At 36.8% G+C, this 27135-nt stretch overlaps 1 protein-coding gene across 1 annotated transcript; it reads left to right on the forward strand.

Moving 5' to 3' along the window:
• The first annotated feature begins 13969 nt into the window (after nt 1-13969).
• On the forward strand, nt 13970-20654 carry LOC129267694 (uncharacterized). The gene is made up of 2 exons (XM_064112240.1): nt 13970-14090; nt 14626-20654. The coding sequence occupies exon 2, from the start codon at nt 15188-15190 to the stop codon at nt 19772-19774; it is 4587 nt and encodes a 1528-aa protein (XP_063968310.1). The 5' UTR covers nt 13970-14090; nt 14626-15187; the 3' UTR covers nt 19775-20654.
• The last annotated feature ends 6481 nt before the right edge of the window (nt 20655-27135 follow it).

The following is a 27135-nucleotide window of genomic DNA, read 5'->3' on the forward strand; positions in this document are numbered from 1 at the left end:
AATCCGTGCCGTTCATTTGGTAATAAGATAAAAACGTGTATGTCTTATTTTTTTACCAGACGAGGAAATAGGAGATTTACTAACGGAATAATTTCCAGATACCAGAGATTCAAGCGTATAATCAGGAAACTCGCGGCCACCCTATGGACATTGACGGCCTGTCAATCAACCCATGATTTACTACTGTATTACGCAACATCCAACGTTCATGTTGTTTTACTAACTGAGGAGGAGGGGCAGAAGTGTGAACCGTAATAAACAACGTAGATACGAAGTGACACATTCCTACCCAGGGGTGTTTGTTCAACAATACTTTGATAAGTAATGCTTTGAGTGATGGGAGCCATGGCCGTGATGGTCTCCGCGTAGTCTGCTGTACAAACCCTTTACTCGATCGAGTAAAGAGGTCTGAATGCGCAGCCTACAATGACTAATGTGTACAGAAATAGAAACAGCAAGTTTTGTATGTGATAGACTTGTGTGAAGACCCAAGTGGTGATCAAAGTGTCAATCAAGGTTGTGGCTATTAGATTAGATGTGATGATCATCATGATAATTCACGAAGCTACATAACTATACAAGAATAATTAATATTGCATGAATACCCCACTTGGCATCATGTAGGCCTATTTTGTCCCGAGATTTTGTCCCATTTACGGGAACTGTGGGCTTTAGGTAAATATATATATATATAATATATATATAAATACATGAGAAAACACAATGCAAAAATCCTTGGTAAAATTAACTATTGAATTGTTCTTGTAAGAAAAAAAAAACTATCGGGTAGTTTTCGAACAACCGGTATGATTTAGAATTTATTCACGGCTTTCGTTTTCATTCTTTCCACTCTTTGATATTATTTAGTAACATTTATGAAGCCTGATATCTGGTCAATTCATAAGCTATCTACAACTTATTTTACACGTGTAGACGTGTTACCTTTGACTATTGTAATTCAAACCAAGTTTTGTAATTACGGAGTAATTTAATTTGATACGTCATGGTGATCAAATTACTTTGTACTATATTTAACTAGTTTGATGATAAAAGAGAATTAAAGATCATTATAAAAAATGAACTTTCTCTCTTTTCTTTTGGAGGCGTTTTGTTCTGGATCATTCAAAATTAATGTGACCGTAATTTCGATATAAACAGTACGTGGATACTGCTTACTTTCTCAAAACAGAAACTCTTCTTTACAAATTTGTGTAAACATGGTAAATCGGACAATGTAATATGGCAATTGAGGAGTATCTTAGCGGGATCTCATCGGAGATACCACTGGAGGTGAAGGACCTCGTTTACCAATCATAACTGTTCATTCAGCTTGGATAATATCCACATGATACTACACATGATGGGTCTATCGAGAATCATTATAAAAGAGCGATTTTTTTTTTCCAATTCCGCGAGGTTTATTTTCGAATGGTCTAACACCAATTCGTCCAATTACCGAATCGTCTACTGTTATTTGGTCTACCACCAATTCGTCAACTATCCACATGGTCAAATTGTCATTTTGTCTGATAACCAGTTGGTCCAATCGCTATTCAGTCCATATACCATCTGGGGCCCTTAACATAAAGCTTTGCAATGATCGTATAACATTTTTCTACGATTGATTTTATTGACTACAATGTACAATCAAGCTTGAAAATCAAGCGTACGATTAATCGTTAACCTTTGTGTTAACGGCTGTGCTAAAGGCTGGGGTACCCTGGGCTGAACATTTCAACGCAATCTCATGACAAAATAATTATATCAAAGTTATGGAAATCTAAAATCTCGCAATATATTCATGTCTAGAATTATAGGTGGGCTGATGTGGGCACTTGTGGGTCTGCACAAGATCTAGACGGGGGTTGATCGTGATCTCCATCTATTACGGGAGTGACAGACTTCCTAAAAGTCCGACTAATTAATTGGCCATTGGACCTCTTGGCCTGATTGGAATTGAACAAGGCTATCCGCCAGGGGGGGGGGGTGAATAGTGTTATGATTGGGAAATCATAGTAATACTAAAGTGGAAGGACTTTAGATGATTTCTGTGAAACTTCTTTGTGTGAGACATCACAAGATGATGACTCAGGTAACCACACATTCCAATGAGATGAAGTACTCTGTACTACTCTCTCTATCCATGCTAAAATGAAAGTTAATTGTACAAATGAATTTAGTTCCAATAAAGTAGTCAAACTATACACACGTGTCTCTCAAGCCTCCTAAATATTGTGTAACTGGAACTCTACATGGTGTCAGAAGTTAAAAAACTGACTGTTATCTAGTGAAAATGGATGGCATGCGACCACCAGAAGCCTTTTCTCTACAGGGCAACATCACAGATAACTGGAAGAGGTGGAAACAGCGTTTTGAGCTGTATTTAACAGCTAGTGGACTTGACAAAAAGGACTCAAAAGTACAAACAGCGACACTGCTTCACATTATTGGTGAAGAGGCGTTAGAAATTTACAACACATTTTCTTTCGAGCAGGTAATTTCATCGTCAGGACAACCTGTAGCACCGACATTAAAAGACTTGCTGGAGAAATTCACTGTACATTTTGAGCCACAGTCCAACGTGACTTTTGAGAGACATGTATTCAACACAAGATTTCAACACGAAAACGAGTCATTTGACCAGTTCGTCACAGACTTGAAGAAAAAAGCTAAATCATGTGAGTTTGAGCATCTTCGAGACAGTCTGATAAAAGACAGAATTGTTGTTGGAATTCGTGATGATTTTTTTTTTTTTTTTTAAAGATGTTTTATTGTTTTTCTCTCAAATCAAATTTCATATACAATGCAGTTAACAAAGTAATAATTGTAAATAATAATTCGAACAAAATAATCTCTTAAACTCGTATACATTATGCACATCATGAAATAATATTCTAAGACACTGCATCGTACCACTACCAGATGAGTTTAACAAACAAATATCAGAGAAAAAACTTTTAATAGTATATGCGTTGTACCTGCCCCCTCCTTACCCACCCCCCATCCCCCCGCCTTCCCTCCGCAAACCCCCACACTTCACACCCTCAAACACTCACACACATCATACGCCCTTGCATACGGTGCCCGCGTCCCGTTTGAAACAAGAAAAACACCATAATGAACGAACATAATCTCGTGAGCTCTGTCGCCTCTATACTCTTGTAGGTGTTGTAAGGAAATGTTCCCATTTCCTTATATGGGTTGATAATTTACCCCGCGTTACTGCTAACATTTTCTCTTCACGTTCATTTTCTAATATCTTCTCTCTAATTTCGTTGGGACTTGGTGGTCTTTTTTTAGTCCTGCTGTATACAAAGATCATATATTTTATTAAAAGAATAATGTGATTAATTATCTGTTCCTTCCCTTTATTAGCATGCTTAAAGGTAAATTCCAGTTCTGGTAACGATCTCAAAATGACTTTTTACAGAATCTAATATAATGACCACCCAAGTGTCTGTTTGTATGAATAAAAAATATGTGCCAAAGGATTCTGGAAGAAATTGTGTAATTGCTGAGAAATAAGCAAAATAAGCGCGGATTCGGTCACTTCCGTCGGGTCTTTATTCCAGCAATAAAAATACACTGTCCCACGTGTGCCTATCTGTGTTGGCGATCTTCAGTGTGATCGTTTTTCAGCTTAGATTTTATGATTTCACAAAGTTCAGTTTATGTAACTGTACCAGATCTAGATCCACGATGATATAGTCATACTTAACCTTCGTTTTACAGACTTTCTCACGAAATCAGTGTTTACTGCAACTGAATAAGTTACCACAATCTATCCATACGTCTCTCGTCTTTTCACATGAAAAAAACAGATGCTCGTAAGTTTCTTCAGTATTCCCACAAAATGAACATTCACTATCTGAGAAAATTTTGAATAAATGTAAATATTTCTTCGTGTATATTAATTCATAAAGCATTTTAAATTGAAACTCTCTAAGCCTACTGCTTAGAGTACATTTTCTGGGTCTTGAAAATATAGCACAGATATCTTTTTCGGAGAAATTATATGTCTTCTCTATATTATTAAACGCATACGATTTTTCCAATTTAATACTTAAAAGTGCCTTGTATATTTTCTTGGATGTCACGTTTGGTAAACTGTTAATCTTACCATTAAATATAAACTCTAGATTTAGACCAGTGTCTTCACAGTTGTCTTCTTTCTTTAAAAGGTGTTTCCATGTTGCTGGAATATTTTCAAAAACTTTATAAACTTTATCTATTTCATTTCCATCTAAACCCATTCTCAGAAAGTCTCTAGGAGATTTGATGTTACCTTCCTTGTCAACAATATGATACAATTTATATATGTTTTTAAGAAATAAGTTTTCATCAAATAGCATTTGCCCGTTTAGTCGAACAAGTTTATTGTTAAAAAATATCTCATTTCTTTTAGATGTTTCTCTTTTAAGAAGGACTTCTTTGGTAGCGGCCCAAATTTGCAACATATCCATATAAAATTTTGGTAATGATATTTTACAAATATTCAGTGAAGTATTAGTGAATAATAACAAAAGTCCTCCTACATCACGGGTTCCAAATATAAAAAAACGTTTCCATCCTATTCTGAAATCTCCTGTCAAAAGCCTTTTCAGCCACATGACTCTTTGTGCATATACAAATAAATGAAAATCAATCATTTTAAGTCCTCCCCTTTCGTACTCCATAGACATCACGTTTCTTTTGACCTTATCTTTACCATTCCATAAGAAATCAAACATTAACTTTTCGATCTCCTCAAACACCCATATTGGTACTGGTAAAAGTGAAGACACATAATTTATTTTAGAAAGTGCAAATGTTTTCAAAAGTTGTATCTTGCCCATCAGGGTGAGATCTCTTTGCTTCCACCATATTAACAATTTTTTTATTTTACTTAAAATCTCTTTGTAATTAACATTTTCCTGAATTTCTACATCTAATGAAAAAGTTATTCCCAATATTCTAATAGCTTCAACTAATTTACCAAATGGAACTTCAATATTTTTTTTAGAAAGAGGACCCAACGCTAATATAAATGTTTTGTCTTTATTCATTTTTAAGCCTGAAATCTTAGCAAAATCTCCAAATATTTTTCCGATTCTATCAATAGATTGGGAGTCCCTCACAAAAAGTGTCATATCATCCGCGTAGAGCGCTTGTTTGACTTCTACATTACCAAAGCTGATTCCGTGGATGGATTTATCTTTACGAATGGTATTAGCAAGGACCTCGATACAAAGTATAAATAAATAAGGAGAGAGGGGATCCCCCTGTCTCACACCTCTTTCAACACTAAAGTATCCTGTCGATATACCCCCATTAAATACGCAACTCAAGGCATTTTTGTATAATGTTTTGATGATGGTACCAGAGCACGACTACTCAGAGAAAAAGACTTGTCTTTGGAGAAAGCAATAGACATTTGCAAGGCAACTGAGATAACGTCACAACATATTGCAGAGCTGAAGCCCAAACAGAACATTCATGCAATGCAGGCGACATCGATGAATAGGAAGACATGCCCGAAGTGTGGAAATAAGCATCCACCCAGAAAATGCCCTGCATATGGCAAAGAATGCCATACCTGCAAAAAGAAAAACCATTTCAGCTCCATGTGTAGAGATCGGGATCGAGATAATGACAGAGACCGATTATCAAGGAAGGTTCCATTTGGAGGACAAACTCGCAACAAAAAGGGTCATCGCCCCAGCAAAAGAGGGATCCATGACATCAAACAGGACAGTGAATACAGTGATGCCGACAGTGAAGAGTTCCACGTCGACGCCATCAATGGAGTCCAGCAGAAAGAGGAGAAATCGAAAAAAGAATGGTATGTCAATCTCACATTTCTTTCTGACAAAAACAGGCATAAAGAAAAAGCAACAACCAAAAGTGCTCAATTCAAAATTGATACAGGTGCTCAATGCAATATACTGGCTGCTAAGGCTTATAAAAAGCTAGGGATGCCAAAATTTGGCAAGTCAAAAGCAAGATTGATGTCATATACAGAACACGTTGAAAAATCACATTTGGGAAAATGTACCCTAACATGTGTGAGGAAGAACAAATTCCATAACATTGAGTTTGAGGTGATTGATAGAGATGCCAAATCCATACTTGGACTTGAGTCATCTGAATTACTAGGCTTTGTAAAGAGGGCAGATTCAATCAAAGATGATAATTTGGCAAACCAATACACAGACGTGTTTGAAGGCCTTGGATGTATGGGGGAACCACAGCATTTAGATGTTGATAAATCAATCAGTCCAACAATCCATCCTCCAAGGAAAGTCCCAGTAGCAATAAAACACGGTGTGAAAAATGAGCTCAATAGAATGGAAGAAATGGGTGTGATAGTAAAGCAAACAGAACCAACACAATGGGTAAGTTCGATGGTCACAGTAGCAAAGAAAGGGAAAAATAAGGTAAGAATATGTCTAGACCCTAGGGACTTAAATAAAGCAATAAAAAGACCACACTACCCGATGAAGACAATTGATGACATTACCGATAATCTAGCCGGCGCACAGACCTTTAGTACATTAGATGCTAATTGCGGTTTCTGGCAGATTCCTCTTGATGATGAGAGTTCAAAACTTCTCACATTTAATACGCCCTACGGCAGATATAGATTTCTTAGATTACCATTTGGAATCAACTCTGCCAGTGAGATATTTCAAAGAATTATGACCGATATGTTTAGCGACATAGAAGGTGTAGAGGTTCTGGTAGATGACATTCTAATATATGGCCCCTCAGAAAGTGTCCATGATCAAAGGTTGAAGCAAGTACTAGAAAGGTGCAGAGAAAAATGCATCAAACTCAACCCAGACAAATGCAATATCAGGCAAACACAGGTCACATACATGGGACACATAGTATCTACAGAAGGACTAAAACCAGACCCAAAGAAAATAGAGGCAATCACAAAGATGCCTACCCCACAGAGTAAAAAGGGTGTTCAACAATTCCTAGGAATGGTAAACTACTTAGGCAAGTTTATCCCTAACTTGACAGAGAAATCAGCACCAATTAGAGTACTACTAGAAAAAGATGTGGCATGGCACTGGGATGACAAAAAAGAAGCAAGTTTCAAAGCGCTTAAAGAAGCGGTAACAAATGCTCCAGTGTTAAAGTACTACGATGTAAGTAAACCAGTCAAGTTAAGTGTAGATGCATCGCAAGCAGGCACGGGCGCAGTCCTACTACAAAATGGACATCCAGTGGCATATGCGTCAAAAGCATTTACCGATGCTCAGACACGATATGCCCAAATTGAGAAGGAGTATAAATTCAAACATGTAACTAGCTCCCCTGGATATCCCAAATCCAATGGGAAAGCTGAAAGCGCTGTCAAAATAGCAAAAAATTTGCTGCGCAAATCTAGCGATATACATCTAGCATTGCTGCAATATCGCAACACACCGTTGGAAGGTTTAGACGCTTCTCCTGCCCAACTACTAATGGGACGAAGGACGAGAACACCCCTACCAACAAACAAGAGGTTATTAAAACCTAAAACGCAACAGAACATCAACACAAAGCTCAAGAAACAACAAGAGAAACAGAAAATGTACTATGACAGAGCAACACATTCTCTCCCCAACCTGGTTATTGGAGATGTCGTTAGGATGCGAAGTACAAGAAATCCTAAAATTTGGCAAAAAGCAATCGTTGTGAGGATTTGTAAAGAGCCACGCTCATACATTATACAAGCTGAAGGCGTAGACTACCGTCGAAATCGTAAAGATCTCAACAAAACAAAAGAAAGTCTGAATCCATTACATCAAAATGATGAATACAATAATCAGACTCAAACTTCTCATGACAACCCACCAAATACCCCTCAAAACACATCTCAACGCACAACCCAGCCGAAACAAGGTTACACTACCAAATATGGCAGACATATCAAACCACCAGAAAGATATGGGACATAAACTAAAAAAAAAAAAAAGGGGGGAAAAGAGAAGGGAAAGTAAAGTGATTAAAATCATTCAATGAAAGTTAAGTTCTGCCTGAGAAGGGAAAGTAAAGTGATTAAAATCATTCAATGAAAGTTAAGTTCTGCCTGACCCAGCCAAGTTGAGCATTGTTTACTTTGTAGTTATTGTTATTTTATGTATAATGTAGTATTAGACTATTATTATTTTATTTCTTATTTTGGAAATTATTTTGTAGTAAAGATAATGCCTAAATATGTCTGGAAGGAAGTATGAGTATGACATATTATTATTATCTAAATAGTTTAAATGAACACTGAATTCAGCCAGGAAGAACCCTATGGACGATATACAGAAGAAATTTGAACAATAAATATTAAGAAGAATAAATTGGACTCTGATTAACAAATTCTATCTCAGGATAAATGTATGCATGTTTATGTTTTACCAATGCTATGTTTATATGATTCTTTGTATTATTATATTGAAGAATAATCTTTTATTGTATGCTCTTTTATTCATCCTGAGTGTACAATCATACAAAATCAAATTTGTTGAAATGAAATGAAATGTTAATAATCACAGCATCAAATTTCTTTGAAGAAGATTTAACAAATCGTTTCTAAAAACCTTATTGATAATTCTGAATTTTTTAGTTGTGAAAATTCATAACTGAAAAGGGGGATGTTATGATTGGGAAATCATAGTAATACTAAAGTGGAAGGACTTTAGATGATTTCTGTGAAACTTCTTTGTGTGAGACATCACAAGATGATGACTCAGGTAACCACACATTCCAATGAGATGAAGTACTCTGTACTACTCTCTCTATCCATGCTAAAATGAAAGTTAATTGTACAAATGAATTTAGTTCCAATAAAGTAGTCAAACTATACACACGTGTCTCTCAAGCCTCCTAAATATTGTGTAACTGGAACTCTACAAATAGTGTTAACGAAGATTTCAGTTGTAAACCAAATACGACAGTTCCCCCTTTGCAATCAATCCTTATGTTGTCTATCTGGAATTCTGCTTGTGGAATTAAAGAAGCTGGTAAAAAAGGGATTTTCTTTACACCATACTACATACATGCCATAGTTTTCTTCAGCCCTCTTTTCCTATCTCTTTCTTATATTTGTTTCTTTCTTTGCCGTATCCTCCCTATATTTCCTATTCCTTTTTTTATTCGAATATGTGCCGATCCACCCCCTGTCTCACTCATACACGGACCTAGGCTCCTCCCGTGTGCTGGATAAATATCTCTCTTGCAGCTTCGTCACCCTGTCCGCCCGTCAGACACACTGAGATCAGTGGTCGGATACTGTCGATGAGTGCTACCAGGTCTAACGAGAGATGGCGCTCTTGTCCTTTCGTCTGTCGTGTGAATAAACTATGCTACAGGATTTCTGCGGCCGGTTAATTCCAGATGTTTTAATTTGATTTTGATAGGTTATCTATAGTCCTTATAATTTGTCCCATTGCACTGGCGTATAGATGGGGAAGGGGGAATGGGACCATGCCCCCCCCAAAAAAAAAAAAAAAAAAAAAAAAAAACTCATTGACCAAGACAAAAATAGATAAAAGTAATTAATGGAAAGGGAAAGGAGTGAAATATGATATTTCTATATACTTTAAAAATCTATGACAAAACAAGCTTATCGTATTGAAAAATATCAGAACATTTGCTAGCTTTCTTTGCTCGTGACTTAAAAAAAAACATTATAATCATAATTATACACTACTACGATATACCCGATATCATCATTGAGACTCGTCAAAAGAGACACATGAAATTGATGTACATTTTATTTGTCACCTCAGGCACATATCACTTTTATTAATGGGTGAATGACTGATAACACATTTTAAAATACATATGAAGATAAGAAGGCTACTAATTTTCAAAATCGGTTAAAAAATGAGCAATGAGTCCGAATTACCGTTCATACATATTTTCTGCAGGGAAGGCCAATCCTGCTCCAGTTTCAACTTTAGAGGAACGAATAAAAAATATTCTCTTCCTGGACGTATTACCCAAGTTTACTGTGAAATATACAGAATCTATTTTATTCTAAGGTTCTTAATAAACTCACAAAAATGTCATAATTACATAAAATTATGGGTTTTATGTGAACCAAAGAGACAATGACGTCACACACCGTATATCTACTCTATTACGAAATCTCAAATCTATACATGTACACTTTTAAAGATTTTTGTATCAGGCAATTAGAACCGCAATACTTTCAAAATAATGGTTATATTAAACCTCCCTTTGACAATTTTATTCATCTTCTTTTCGAATTGGAGGACAAAAACGTCATGTACACTGTTAAAAAACCCTGATTTTACAGAAAAAAGAAGATTTTGCAGAAAGCAATAACAGAATCATTCTGTAGATTCATAAAACAGGAATTTTTCTGCAATTTAAGAGAACAGGTCTGTTTAAAAAGGGGAAAAGGGTGTTTTATTCAAAGACTTTTGTAAGGTTCCATGTACCAATTAATACCAATATCCTGTAAGATTACGCAATTTTGTAAGATTACATGTGTTCTCGAGACTCTGCTGCTAGAACTTCTTTTATTTTAAGGATAAATTTTCTAAAAGTGTAGGCCTACTTTAAATTTAATATTTATCCAAACTCTCATAATTGATCAAACCAATGGAAAAACGGAAATATAAAAAGTAACTATATATATTGTACTGCATGTGCATATAGGTCACCTGCCCATTTCTTGCATATCAATGTTACGTTGAATGTGAAATAATGGAATATCAAATTCCCGTGACCTCTTTATGATCCAGTTGTCATTCTCACCGCAAAATGAATTGCTGTTTGGTGCATTGGGTAGTCAGGAGTAGAACTATATGCAAGAGAAATAATCAGAGTGTGGGGGACAGATATAAGAATAGGGTGGAATAGAATATTGATATGAAATTAGTTGCATGTGATTGTGAACCAAAATAATACTGATCTACATAGTGAACTGATCAGTGGAAATGAAACATCGCAATCAGAACTTCGATTTACGTCGTAGAGGGCGATGTTCTTGTTCAACCATTTCATGCATTTATGACCCTCCCACCCCATCGCTGATCATGTTTGTATCATGAAAGACACACTCACAAAAATTATGCATTGGCTCCCGCTGTTTATAAAACTAAGTGATTGCTTGAACTAGATCAATACAAAGAACGATTCCAACCAAACCAGCTGAAATTTCACAGTTAATCTTGATACAATAACTTATCTTGGATAGATAATTTTTTTTTACTACGAAACACTCGTGCTGAGCTTTCGATAATGGTCGATGTCTCTTCTATTACTGCATAATTTTTTTTTCCAATGGATCATTTTAAGACACTGAACAGTGATCTTAACAATAGCCCGATCACGATACAGGCGATGGCACACAGTAAAAAATACCACGCTGTTTAAACCCGTCACTCTAACAACAAGTTGTACTTTTGTACAATAAAAATTGTTTTTTGTTTTTTTAATTCTTTAAACTTTTTCAACATCTTGTAAAAAAAGTTAAACAACTTGTTTCCAACCTTAAACAATTATTGCTGACACAGTGACGGGCTTAAACAACCTGTTTGAAATTTTAAACAGTGTTTTTTGCAGTGCATGTAATTATGGATAAACAGATGAGACAAAGCCGTCAGCTATGAAAAAAGAAATAGTGCAAAAAGGCCTTGCAAATTAATATGCATTTTAGTTTGAGATCAATGTAAACGCATGAATCAATAAAGTGAAGTCGGACCATGAAAAAACCACAATGACATACTCACTGTCGTGATGGTTAAATCAATAATCATGATTGTCAATCATTTGGAAACTGACTCCTTATGGCAATTGGTAGGTGGTACGGTATAATTATAATAAGCATTGGCGTAATGAGCAAAAATGGGGGGGGGGTGGCTGGACGACATTTTTATCCCAATAATCCTATTTTGTGATAGATTTTGACATAATAAACAGGAAATAATATCACAAATACCCCATATCCGTTTCCCTTTCTTTCCTTTTCTCTTTTTTTTCTTGGTCGTGATTTTTTTTTTTTTTTTTTCTTTGGGGGGGGGGGGGGGCAAGAGCCCCCAAGCCCCCCCCCCCCCCAAACCCGTACGGCAGTGGATATATAAAACGATGAAAACCGGCTAACATGCTTTGGGTATGTGAAGATACATTTCTCCGCAACTGAATTACACCGCCAAACTTCATAAGATGGATCTGGATCCCGTTTCATAAAGACAAGTTACAATATCAAGCAAGTTTACTATCAACCAATCAGATTGAAAGATTTCAGTAGCTTTTAACTGTTATTGCAATTTTTAGGAAACGGGCCCCTGGCCATTGGTATGAAAAGAACAACATGTATCTGCAGACACACCATTCAAGGGCAATTCCACACAAGCAAAAAGTTTATTCGAATGAAAAGAAAGAAAAACAAATTATCAAAATCGGATGTATATAATAACAAAGGGCATTTTCACACGTGAATCTTGAATAATGATGATTGCAACTCGTCTTTAGAATCATCAGACCTTTCACATGGAAAATTCGTACCGTAATTTGAGTGAAACTGGAATTCACCTCCGGAGTGGAATTTGAATTCGTGATTGTGATTAGCGTTCGTGATTTCTAGTTTGGTTTCACACGTGCTAAAAACTTGTCCGGAGAATTCGTCCTTATTTTTTCACTAGAATCATCAATCAAATTACGATTTTTTTTAACCGTGTGAAAGGGAGGATTGTTACCACGTTTGATATGTTCGCTTAAACGGTTATATGCACATCCTTTGTGTGCAAATGAGGGTACCGATGACATCATCCACTAAGTGTTTATAATTTATTTCATTATATTAAATATATTATCATATTCCATAATGTGAAACAAGGGTTGAATCAAAGAAATGTATTTTTGTTGGGTGAATCCTCCTTGAATATGAGAGATTGCCATTGTTGCTACCAACTGTGATGAGTAAAGATGCCGCATCATTGTCAAATGTGCCATCTAGAATGCAGAAGAAATTGTTATTGAGTGACGTCATTGACTGTCTCATTTGCACATCACCGTTCTCTGCACATATCTGGGAGGGTTCAATAAATAAGCGAAACCATCAAGTTTTATAACTTGATTATTTTTACATTCGATTTGAATGAAAATTTCAGCATTATGCTTGTTAGGTATTTTTTTTCTTCAAATACACACACTTTTTCGTTGGGTCGGACTTGCGCTTTAATAAAAAGAAAGAAAGAAAAGAAACGTCTTACTTATAATTATTTTGAGAGTGGTTGCTTCATTACTGAATTCAATAAAATGGTTAAGGTTTATGAGGAAGAGTTTCTACCTAGCTTATGGTGATGTTTGTGACGTCGTTTTCATTCTGTAGTCCGCTGTGTCGCCGAGAGTGCTACCCGATTCGTCCGACATAATATCATCATCGTCGTCATCAATGCCGGCTCCATACTAAACATCGAAAAGAGAGACAGGGATTAAGGGAAAGATATGATTTAATCAGGTGAGTGTTTCATTATAGCTGATGGTAAGTTACGAGCGACTTTGCGAATTATTTAAAGGGATGGTCCAGGCTGAAAATATTGATATCTAAATAAATAGAGTAAAATTCACAAAGCAAAATGCTGAAAATATCATCAAAATCGGATAACAAATTTTAAAATTTATCAATATTTTGTGAAACATTTATGTACACATCGTCGTAAATATTCATAAGGTGGGCTGATGATGTCACATCCCCACTTTCCTTTTTCTACATGTAATAATGATTGTTTCATTTTTTTCATACATGTGTAAATGATGTGTCTCCATTGTGATGAAATAAGATGCGGGAATATTAACTAATGCACTTAACTAGTTGTTAATCAAATTGTTTTAGTTCTTGGTAGAACATTTTTGAATAAACCCAATTTCATGTAATGAAATACAAAAAACCAAGTGAGGATATGTGTAACTGCGTGACTTTAACAAAACATTTTGTGGTCGAGATAACGAAAAAGTTAGAACGCCATCTGCGGCACCACATCTTGAGTTTTGATGATAGGCATAAAATGCCTGATGTTTCCATAAATTGAAGAAAATCTAAGTAATCCCTTAGTTGCAGCCAACTTTAACGACAAAATAGAGGCAAGAAGGTCAGTGTTTACACTCGTATTGTATAATTTATTAGAAATAATGTGTGCTAATATGATATTTTTGTGTTAAAATATTAGTTGATTACACTCGTACATGTGAGTAGCGTTACATGCCCCACATATAAGAATTCATGTTGGTTATAGTTAAAGAAGTTATTACGAAGGTCGAAAGTCATTATGAAATAGTTTCTTTGATAAAAGGATAGATTTATTGTTGAATATAGTATCGACCTGTATGAGACAAGTATTTAAGTGAGTGAATTTGTGAACATTTAGCTATTATAGAAGTGTTAGGATAATTAATGAAATACAAAGAAGGGGCATTTTAAGGCTATATTTATAAGGTCAGATAAAGGGCAATTGTGTTGAAATGCCCATGGGTCACGCCCAAATTTCTAGTTATAGAGATGTTATAAGAGATATATGATAGCATGGACCTAAGGAAGCTTTATTTAATGATATCATCTAGTTTGAAGAGCTATGTCAAGTTTCATGATATTAATTGGTTTCCATTTATGTATTTTATTTGTTACAGTTTTCACGGAGTCAAGGAAAAGACAGAATAAACGAAACCACTCCCGTAAAAACATGTCTGCTATGTTTGATTGATTGACTGCAGCTACAGTGAAAACTTCCAGAGGTTATTCTTCTACGAGGACAAGATGTCGGACGACGATTCGAAGAAGGGCCTGCAGTACCAGCAGCAGGAACGGCAGTTTCGCTCACTGATAAGGGCTTGGCGGCAGGCGGCCAACAAACTTAGAGCTGCCCTCATTGATGAAGAACTTATCTTAGTAATTAAACAACAGAGAGATGAAGTACAGGCAGCTATAGATAATGCATCGATGCTGCAGGAGTCTCTTAGTAAGACTAAAGAGGCATTAAATCTGGATGATGACAGCATTGACAGAATCGAAGAGATTGAGGAGCAACATACCGAACTGATGAAGGAAACTCACATTCGAATGAAGGCTCTACAAGTAGGCTCCTAAAATTCAACGTCATCTAGACATTCCTCCAAACGTTCATCACAAAAGGAGGTTGAATGCAAACGGTGGGTTAATGCTGACAACCAAGATGATTCTCCCACAGAGAAAATGACTCCAAGTGCTCAAGTTCTTGGAACAAGTGATCAATTAGCAGCAACCATACTGGACCAGATGAGTCTCAATCACCTGCCCCCTCCAGAACCGCCTGTGTTTGATGGGAGTTCTCTGCAATATCCCACATGGAAAAGAAGCTATGACCTGCTGATAGAAAGAAAGAACATAAGGACAGAGGATAAGTTCTATTATCTTCTGAAATACTTGAAGGGACAACCCTTACAACTAGTTCAAGGTTATTCATTGTTAGGTGATGCCTTCTCCTATGCTGCAGCTAAACAGGCCTTGGAAAGTAGGTATGGCGATCCCTTTGTTCTGTCCAATGCCTACAGAGACAAGTTAGAATCCTGGCCGAGAATCAACAAAAGGGATAGCCAAGGCCTACGAATGCTGTCTGATTTCTTGAAACAGTGCTGTACAGCAATGCAAACCATAGGAAATCTGGCGCAATTGGACGATGAGAGGGAAAATAGAAAGATCCTGGCCAAACTTCCAGACCATCTCATCATAAGCTGGGGTAAAAGAGTTGCCAAATGGAGAGAAACTCATAGAAACACCTTCCCTTCATTTCAAGCATTTAGCAACTTCATCGAGGAAGAAGCTAACATCGCATGTGATCCTGTTACCTCACTGAATAGTGTAAAGGAGCTGAAGGTAGAGAAGAAGCGGACCGTGTTGGGTGCGATATCCATGTACACCTCAACAGATCAACGCCCACAGCCTCCAAGAAAAGGAAGGAAGCAGGAGCAAGTCTGTTTGCTTTGTAAGGAACATCATCAGCTAGGAATTTGTCAGAAGTTCCTTTCAATGACCTTGAAAGAACGAAAGAACTATGTTCGAGAGAATGGACTGTGTTATGGCTGTCTCAAACGAGGGCACACTTCAAGGGAATGTAACAGGAAGCACACATGTAGTGTCTGCAAAAAACGACATCCCACATCTCTTCATGAATATTGGAACAGAAGTGACGAAGAGAGCCACAGTGTGCAGATGGGGGCCCAGCCTGCCAATGACAGCTCTTGGCCAATAGAGCAACTCAGAACATCAAGTTCCCATACCACAGTAAATCACATGACTAAGAACAGGCAGGCTGTAAGGTGTTCTTCGGTCGTTCCAGTCTGGATATCTCAGAAGGACAGCATTGATGAGAGACTGATCTATGCGTTGTTAGACACACAGTCTGACACAACATTCTTGCTGGAGTCTACCAAAGAAGCGATGAACCTACATGGTTCAAAGGTAAATCTTCTTCTCTCTACCATGTCAAGGAAAAATGAAAGGATACCTAGCGAGAAGATTCAAGGTCTAACAGTTCGTGCCCACAACAGCACAAAGGTAATCAATCTTCCTGCAGTGTATACTCGAGACATTATGCCTGCCAACAGGGAGCATATTCCTGTACCTGAAGTGGCAGCCTCGTTTCCTCACCTGACTGAAATTGCAGAGGAACTGTTACCACTTCAAGAATGTGAGGTTGGACTGCTCATCGGATATGACTGCGCCAGTGCTCTAACTCCTCGCAACATAATTCCTTCCCCTGATGGAGATGGACCGTTTGGTATGAAAACTGACTTAGGTTGGAGCATCGTTGGCGTAGCTAACCAGAAGGAGTTTGAAGTCAGCCCTGACGACAGAATAGGGTTCAGTCATCGCCTCATCACTTATGAGATACCTAATGAGCTGAACGAGAACACGACTTCAAAGGGAAAGAGTGTGATATTTTCGCACAATGTCACTATCAAGGAAGAAATAAATCCTTCGTCAGTGCTTAGGATGCTGGAAGCTGATTTCTCTGATCTCAGAAGCAGTAAAGAACCCTTCTCACAGAATGATGTAAGGTTCATGAGAATCATGAAAGATAATGTTCGAGTGTTAGATGATGGACATTATGAGACCCCACTCCCATTCAAGGAAAATGCTCCAAAACTGCCAAACAACAGATATATGGCAGATAAGAGACTGCAACATCTGAAAAGGAAGTTTGAAAGAGATCCAAACTACCACCGTAGCTACACAGAAAAGATGGAAGCACTCCTTGAGAAGGGATACGCAGAGCTAGCACCAGAACTCAAGGCAGAGGATAGTCCAGTGTGGTATATCCCTCATCATGGCGTTATACAGCCTAACAAACTTCGGGTTGTGTATGACTGCAGTGCTCAATGTAAAGGACAATCTCTAAATGATCATCTCCTTACTGGACCAGACCTGACGAATGCACTTGTAGGTGTACTCTGCCGATTTAGGAAGGACGAGATTGCATTTAGCTGTGATATAAAGGAAATGTTTCACCAATTCAGAGTGAGAGAGGACCACCGTGACTACCTGAGATATCTGTGGTGGAAGAATGGAAATATCCATCAAGATCCTATGGAGCTACGTATGACTGTCCATTTGTTTGGAGCATCTTCCTCGCCAGGCTGCTCCAATTTCTGCTTGAAGCAAATAGCTACTGACCATGCAGATAAATTTGGAGATGACGTGAAGGACTTTATCCATCGAGATTTCTACGTGGATGATGGATTGAAATCTGTCCCTTCTGCTAAGGATGCCGTTGATCTAGCTTCAAGAACGAGGCAGTTATGTGAGAAGGGTGGACTACATCTACACAAATTCATATCAAACAACAAAGAAGTAATGGAATCTGTTCCAGAGCCAGATAGAGCGAAAGGAGTCTCAAAGACGGATCTTCTGGGAACCGACTCACCAATGGAAAAGGCTCTGGGAGTGTTATGGTGTATCGAGTCTGACACACTGAAGTTCAGACTCACTCTACACGACAAACCCCTGACGAGAAGAGGAGTGTTAGCCACTGTCATGTCAATATATGATCCACTAGGTCTGCTGGCACCAGTCATACTACGAGGCAAACAGATCTTGCAAGAACTATGCAAGAAAGCAGTAGACTGGGACGATGAACTGCCTGATGACCAGAGGAGTAAATGGGAGAAATGGAGAGCTGATTTACTCAATCTCGACTTGATATCCATACAGCGATGCTACAAGCCTGCTGGATTTGGAGATGTCAAGAAAATGCAGCTTCATCACTTTTCTGATGCTAGCACTACTGGTTATGGCGAGTGTACATATCTAAGGCTAACCAATGATGAAGGCAAGGTGCACTGTACACTGTTGATGGGAAAAGCCAGAGTGGTACCTCTCAAACCTATCACTGTGCCACGTCTGGAATTGACTGCCGCAGTAATCTCAGTCAAGATCAGTGCATTTCTCCAGAGAGAACTTGTACCCCCAAACACGGAAGAGTTCTATTGGACAGACAGTAATGTAGTGATGGGGTACATTAACAATGACACAAAGCGATTTCACGTGTTCGTCGCTAACCGTATACATCAGATTAGACAGCACTCTACCCCATCACAATGGAAACATGTGGGAACACATGATAACCCTGCTGACCTTGCATCCCGGGGAGCTACAGTCAACCAACTCCTGTCATCTTCATGGTTCAATGGTCCAGAGTTCCTTTGGGAGAATAAGGCAGATGAGTTCAAACAAGAGGATGAGTTTGATGTAGAACCAGATGATCCAGAAGTAAAGAAAGCTCATACAAACATTGTACGGGGCCACTCTAAGCCTTGTGCCTTTGAGATTGATCGATTGGATAGATTCTCCTGTTGGATCAGAGCTAAAAGGGCAGTAGCAAACTGCCTAAGACTGAAGTCTCTCTTGAAACAGCAATGTCGAGAACGAGGTCTTCCCATCTCGTCCCGCACCAGAAAGAGTTCTCACCAGATCGTACCACACAAACTAACTATGAAGGAACTGAACCAAGCCCAATTGGAAATCTTGAAGGCTGTACAAAGAGATGAATTCCATGATGAGTTGACGGCTATACAGAACCGAGCAGCCAAAGGTAATGACATGAATACAGGCAAGAGATACAGACGTAAGCATCAAGGCTATAGTCGGTTTCACCGTCTTGACCCTTTCGTCGACTCTGATGGGATACTAAGAGTAGGTGGACGTCTCACATGTGCTGCAGGTTCTTATGAGAGTAAGCATCCAGTTATTCTACCCAAGAACCACCATATCACAGAGCTGATAATAAGACATTGCCACATTCAAACAGCCCACCAGGGTCGAGGCATGACCACCAACCAGTTGAGGTCAAGCGGTTTCTGGGTCGTATCTGGGAGCTCGACGATCTCAAGATTCATTAATAAGTGTGTCACCTGCCGTAGGCTACGCGGTGAATCTCAGTGGCAGAAGATGTCAAACCTGCCAAAGGACAGAGTTGAACCTTCACCACCCTTTACATACAGCTGCATGGATGTTTTCGGTCCTTGGGTGATAAAGGACGGCCGGAGAGAACTAAAGAGATACGGCCTCCTCTTCAGCTGCATGGCTTCTAGGGCTGTACACATAGAGACTCTTAACTCAATGACAAGTGACTCTTTCATTAATGCTCTCCGACGATTCCTATCCATTAGAGGTCCTGTCCGTCAACTTCGTTCTGACAGAGGCACAAACTTCAGGGTCATTCTCAGAAAAATGCTACAATTGATGGGAGGAAAAATCGTAAAAATAAAATCTACAAAATGGATTGAAAAATACAGATTGTGAAAGTACCATGTATGAGAAAGTGGCAACAGAAAAGGGGCATGTCGCTGTTGCGTCAATTTGAAGTACTGACCGGATTAACTCAAGCACTGTATATCAACGTTACGGAGGTTAATCGTTAGCATTGTTCACTTATGTTACTCAATTAAATCACCTTTGAAATGATTGAAATAGAAATGCACACCATTAAGTTTCAGTGTGGTATCAACAATTTTATTTACTGAAGCAAAAATGTTTGCAAGATAGAAAAAATATTCAATATTCTTTTTCAGAAGCAGGATTTTACCAAATAACATTTAACAAAAAGAACCATAAAAATCATTGCACATCTTTCGTTCAGTTTAATGTTCATAATTTGAATGAGGCAACCTTAAAATAACTTTCATCCATAACCTGAGATCCTAAGCAATGCATGACCAATGCTGGGAATCAAAAGATACTTTACCATCAAATCCTCGAGTGGCATTTACCCTTGTCAATCTTCGTTACGGAAGTTAAATGAAGTTACAAATTGCAGTATTTATTTGTTAGCTTAGGAAAATCCATATTTAGGTATTCGTATAACCTTTTATTAATAAATAAAGATAAATGTGGAACGCATAGCTTAATTTGCCAACCCCGCCCCCTAAAAAAATGTAAAAAACATAAACAGGAAACGGAAACTGTAATTTTATTGTCGTTCTTGTTCAAAGTTGGAATGAAAAAACCGAATAACCGGGCAACAGAATTACAGTTCATCTTTAAAGTTTCTGGCAATAAACAAAATATAACAATCGCAGTCCCGTTACCAGGATGAGTTCTCTGGGTTACGAGGAATCCCGCCGCCTGCCAATAGCCAAAAAAGATAGAAAAAGAGGGAAAAACATTTAAAAAAGGACATGGGGAAATGAATAATAAAAAAGTAAGGTGAATGAAACAAGAGGCTAAAAATTCACAAATACATAAATTATTACTGGAATCTATATGATCTAATCGCGATTTTTTTTTCATCAGTTTGTTTTATCGAGATACGCAATTACACATTCTATTCGTGATTTAAAAAAATGATGAATAGCCAAAATGTTTGATTATCGAAATACGTATTTCATTTATAAATTCCAACAAACCGTGAGAGTTTGAAATACCCCTTTCCATGTTTTCATGTAAGTAAGCCTATATCGATTATTCAAGCGCTTTTCATGCACGTTAAAGGGGTCATCCAGGCTGAAAAATATGATCTGAACAGATAATAAGCAGACAAACAAAATACTGCAAATATGATCAAAATTGAACAAGGAATAGCGAAGTTATGCCATTTTAAAGATTTGCATTATTTTAGTGAAACAATATAGTCTATGCATATCTTCATGAATATTAAAAGAGTTGATTGATGGTGTACATACATGTAATCCCCACTTGTTTTTTTTTTGTATTCTATTGCATGAAATTATTTTTTATTCAATTTATATCCTCTTTATTTGAAAGCGTGCTTAAGATGTCTGGTTTTCATATTGGAATGACACATATTTTCAGCTCGCGCTTCGCACTCACTGCGCATCATTTCCTTAGCAAGACACCCATCCTTTTTATGATTACAAAAAGTTAGTAGAATGTCCCGTTTTGGGGACTAAACCTAAAAAAGCGGGCGTTTTACATTTGCAATAATTGTTTATTGGATATATATCTTGTTCTCAAATTACAACGTCCAAAAATTATTGTTTTCAGATCAACATATAAAAAATTTACAGTCGCATCAATTAAGATACCCATCCTTGTAATTGGTACAAAGAGTGTTTAGAATGTCAAGCTTTCGGTCAGAATACGAAAAACAAATCAGCTAGCACTTTGTACTCGCATTAATAGTTTATTCAGATAACATCCTGATCATTTCTACAAAAAATGCTAGAATTTCAAGTTTTCAGGTTAGACTATTCACAAGTTTTAGCTCGCGCTTTGCGCTCACATTTTTGATCGGTGATACATTAACCCTCCTCATGAGTCATTGCAAACAGTTTTTCTGTCTCTTTCCTTGTCCATGAAAGCTTAATTGTTTCTCCTTCTTCCCTTTCTCTACACCATTTCTGCCGACTACAGCATTAGACAAAGCCATGTCACCTATTCTGGAACTAGAATCGTGCTATCAATCTTAGCAAAGTACAGCAAAGAAGTGTATTAACTTCCGTAACAGTAATTGTTACGGAAGTTAATGCACTTTATATAGCAAAGGAAATTAGAAATCTTAAGTTCTAAAGAAGATGCCAATATTCAAAATTTGTAGTATGTATTATTTAAAATTCTAAAAACATTAAATATATATAATTCTCGGGAAATTGTTTTCGCTGGCAATTTTCCCTCTTTTCAAAGTGATGTTAAAAATAAGGTGTGTAATAATAATTTGACAAGGATGAATAGCTATCATTTGTATGGGTAAGTAGGTGGACGGTACCTTATATGATTTATATCTGTATGATCCGGAGTGATTCAGTATAGCACAAATTTGTAGCATATTCAAGAAAAAATGTTACGGAAGTTAATGCGTTACGGAAGTTAATGTCTTTATGCTTTATGGTCCAACGTGGTCCTTATTTAACAGTCATACCTTTGAAAATTGTATTTATTATGAAAGGTGTCTCTTATCCTATAAGATACTGAATCCTTAACAGAACTGCCAAAGTGCATATTTTCTTAAGGTGCGTTACGGATGTTAAAGCTGTTTAGTCATACATTTTATTTTTTAAGAATAGTCCTTTATTTCCGTGTAATACAGGAAACACATATGATAATTCCCTATCAATTATTTATTAATGAATATCACTCTACTTGTAGACACATTATCATATAATATCATTCAGTTTGAATGGGAAAAAAACTTGTGGCAGTATTCGTTACGGAGGTTAAAATGAATTTGGGACAAAGTTAAAAGTGATATTAATCACAAAGGGATCATCAAATACTAGGATAAGCGCAGTATGTCGGACGTTTACACCAAGCTGCCCTCACCAGACATTAATGTAGGTAAGAAATACAGACTACTTAGGAAAGAGAATGATAGTAAAATCTAAAACTGACCCGAGACAGCGTCGATTCTAACAAAAAGCAAAAATAAAAGGCTTTTGTAATAAAATTAGAGCTTTATTAGTCACTGGTCGTATATGCTTTGTGGAGCTAGTCTATTATTGTAATTTTCTTGATAATATTTTTGTAGAAAATGTTCAGGGTTGTGAAGCTAGCGGCCATAAGATAGTCGAGACACGTTTTTTGTGAATTGTAACATTTTTTGGAGAATGACCCTTCATCGGAGCTGTGTCTGAGCTAGGAGAGGGTAGCGCTGCTCATCATGACCAGATCAGAAAATTCCTTCTGAATAAAGACTGTGACTACATCTACTTCAAATTCAACGTCCCATCAGCAAGTCACATGGGAGGCGTATGGGAGCGACAAATACGCACTATACGCCGAGTACTAGAAGCCTTGCTACACAAAGCTGGACAGCAACTTGATGATGAGTCCCTGCGCACCCTCATGAACGAAGCAGCGGCTATTGTAAATAGTAGACCTCTGACCATCGAGAACTTGAATGACCCCACACATCCAGAACCCTTGACACCGAACCACCTGCTAACGATGAAAACTAGTGTGCTGTTACCACCTCCTGGCCAATTTCAACGAGAGGACTTGTACTCTAGGAAAAGATGGAGGAGAGTTCAGCATCTAGCCAATGAATTTTGGAAGCGTTGGAAGCATGAGTTCCTTCAAAACCTTCAGTCACGTCAGAAATGGACTTATCCTCAGAGAAATGCGCACGTCGGTGACATTGTAATCGTAAAGGATGAGAATCCAAGAAACCAATGGACGCTAGCCAGAGTAGTTGATGTATACCCATCCTTAGACAATCATGTGCGCAAGGTTAAGTTAGTGATGAGTGACTCTAAATTGGACAGTCGCGGAAAGCGAATCTCACAGCAACGTTACTTAGAACGACCAATACATAAACTTATTTTGTTGGTCACACAGGAAGACCAAGGAAGATTCCCTAACAAGGAGCCATAGGGTCTGAATTAAGACTATTTTTTGTTTTGCTGAAATTGGTATCACTTTGGGTCTAATAATAGTAATATTATACTTATTTCATTTCAATCAATTTGATACCACTGTTGGGTCTGAAGTTAAAGACTAAGTAGTTGTTATTTTAAATGTCATTCATTGAGTCTGAAATTAGACTAATTCAGGAATATGAGGTGTTGTTTTTAAATAATTTGAATTTAACCAGAATTCCTAAGTCTGGAAGTGATAATCTCCAAAGTTGTGTAACAGTTTATCATGACTATTGAATTTAGCAAAATACTACAGCCTGAGTATGAGACTAAATTGAAAATTGACAGTTTGTCATTATAATTGATTTTCGAACAAAAACAAAAGAAAAAAAACCAAACAAACACAAATTCCTTGGAACATAAAGGCGTTCCGTCACAATTTCTTCATTTTTTTTGGAGGTTAACCTGAATAATTTGTATTTGTTTGATTGGGTCTATATTTGAGACTACACAAGTTCAAGGTTGTTAGCACTCTACATTGTGGTTATAGTGATAGCTTGACAAAATTTCATCCTTTAAATGATCATTTGAGCCAGTGAGTCTGATACAAGACTATAGAGTGATATTTGTCGTATTATCATTTGAACAAACAAATTGAAAGGATAGAATTGAATTGTATGTGTAAACATAGGCATGAATATAAATGATTAAGAAATGTGTTAAAAAGGTAAAAATTCATTGTGCCTACATTGGATTGAATTAATCCTATTGAGGTTTAACATGCAAGTCCGTTACATTATTTGAATTGAAAACCACAGAAACACTGAAACACTCATGGATTGATGAAGTTTAACATTATCGGTAGTTTTTAAAAATTGCACATGTGAAACATGTTCAAGTTAAATGGTGTGATTAGAAGAATGTAGCACACCTTTACAAATATTTTCATAATCTCTGCGTACTGCATGAATTTATAGCGGATAGGAACTTCAGATAGAAGCATGAAGTGTTGATAGAGTATATCAAACTATGAGGTAATATTACACACTTTAAAATTTGGAAATATGCAAATTTGCTCGTATTAGAATGCTTCATGCAATCGAGAGAATGTTTGTTAAATTTCTGATTGATAACTTTACGAATCAGTACTTAGATTCAAACTATGCAAAAAATAAATGCATGATTTTTTTTGGTAAAGGAGATTATTGATATTACCAAGTGTGAATACTGTTGTTCAGATTTAGTGAAAATTGACTTTGAATATAATATATGTTTAACTGTTAAGGAACGCTACATATTTTTGGAATCAATATTGAAAGACAAAGAAGTTAGATGTAAACACAATCTTGATTTCTATGCTATACATGTGACATACAGTAGTGGTTGTAAGTTCATTGAATAATCTATTGTGGTAAATTAGTTAAACTAATTTAAAGGAGCCATGTAACTGCGTGACTTTAACAAAACATTTTGTGGTCGAGATAACGAAAAAGTTAGAACGCCATCTGCGGCACCACATCTTGAGTTTTGATGATAGGCATAAAATGCCTGATGTTTCCATAAATTGAAGAAAATCTAAGTAATCCCTTAGTTGCAGCCAACTTTAACGACAAAATAGAGGCAAGAAGGTCAGTGTTTACACTCGTATTGTATAATTTATTAGAAATAATGTGTGCTAATATGATATTTTTGTGTTAAAATATTAGTTGATTACACTCGTACATGTGAGTAGCGTTACATGCCCCACATATAAGAATTCATGTTGGTTATAGTTAAAGAAGTTATTACGAAGGTCGAAAGTCATTATGAAATAGTTTCTTTGATAAAAGGATAGATTTATTGTTGAATATAGTATCGACCTGTATGAGACAAGTATTTAAGTGAGTGAATTTGTGAACATTTAGCTATTATAGAAGTGTTAGGATAATTAATGAAATACAAAGAAGGGGCATTTTAAGGCTATATTTATAAGGTCAGATAAAGGGCAATTGTGTTGAAATGCCCATGGGTCACGCCCAAATTTCTAGTTATAGAGATGTTATAAGAGATATATGATAGCATGGACCTAAGGAAGCTTTATTTAATGATATCATCTAGTTTGAAGAGCTATGTCAAGTTTCATGATATTAATTGGTTTCCATTTATGTATTTTATTTGTTACAGTTTTCACGGAGTCAAGGAAAAGACAGAATAAACGAAACCACTCCCGTAAAAACATGTCTGCTATGTTTGATTGATTGACTGCAGCTACAATATGACATCATCAGCCCACCTAATGAATATTCATGTGAAGACATGCCTATAGAACTGTTTCACCGGAATAATGCAAATCTTTAAAATTCAATAACTTCGTTATTTGTTATCTGATTTTGATTAAATGTTCAGCATTTTGGTCTGTGAATTTTACTTTTTTGTGATATATAAATATTTGCAGCCTGACCATCCTCACGCTAAACATGCTAAATGATGTCCCTAATTGTAACTGCCATTGCACTTAAGAGTATGTTCCAGTCGTGCGTAAAACCTAATGTATTTTAGCTATACGAACAGCTTATGAAACACCCTCCTGCATGGTCCTTAATACAATTTTTAGGATTCTTAGCTCTCATGCTCTGATCACAAAATGAGCAAAGACTTTTTTTTGGGGTGCAACTACAACTTGAAACATATGTTAAGACATGAACAACAACAACAAAAAACCTGTCTCTTATGCTTTTCGATGTTTTGTCTTGTTTGATAAACTGTGTTTCCCGGTCTTTATAACAAAATTTGTTTTCATCCTCTGCATTTCTGCTCTATTTTTCCGAGATCTGTGGTTTTCTTCCAGTATTTTAGCAAAGGCCTTGGAACAACAAACTATGCTTTACTTTAGCTCCTTCCACTTTGAATGTAAAGTGTTAAATAATTATTGACAATTCCCAAATAAATTATTTCATAAGAACTTTTTATCACATATTTATTTATTTTGATCATCTAAATTGCACTACAAATTGACATTATGAGCTTAGAATTTCTTTCCAAATATGCGTTTAGCACTTCGTATTTTATGATAAGTCTAAATTCTGTATATATCTTTTATGAAAATTTGAAAGAATTTACGTTTCACAATCTTAACGAGCGTGAATAAAAAACGTAATTACTGGTAATAACTATGTTTACGATACCCATTTGCGATCTAAACAACCTGTGGTAAATTTGTATACGCATAATCATGTTCATAATAATCATAAAAATGGCAATTTCATTGTGATTTTTTTGCATGCTCAGCTCACCCCCCCCCCCCCCCACGTACTTTCAAAATCGTTCAGCGGCCCCTGTCACGTAAGTCGTATTGTACTAAGTTCTTTTCTA

The sequence above is a fragment of the Lytechinus pictus genome, chromosome 17 (genome assembly GCF_037042905.1).
Source record: "Lytechinus pictus isolate F3 Inbred chromosome 17, Lp3.0, whole genome shotgun sequence".
Taxonomy (NCBI): Eukaryota; Metazoa; Echinodermata; class Echinoidea; order Temnopleuroida; family Toxopneustidae; genus Lytechinus; species Lytechinus pictus.

Bases quoted from the DNA above. Each gene is read 5' to 3' on its own strand.
- LOC129267694 (XM_064112240.1), top strand. From the start codon at position 15,188: ATGACTCCAAGTGCTCAAGTTCTTGGAACAAGTGATCAATTAGCAGCA.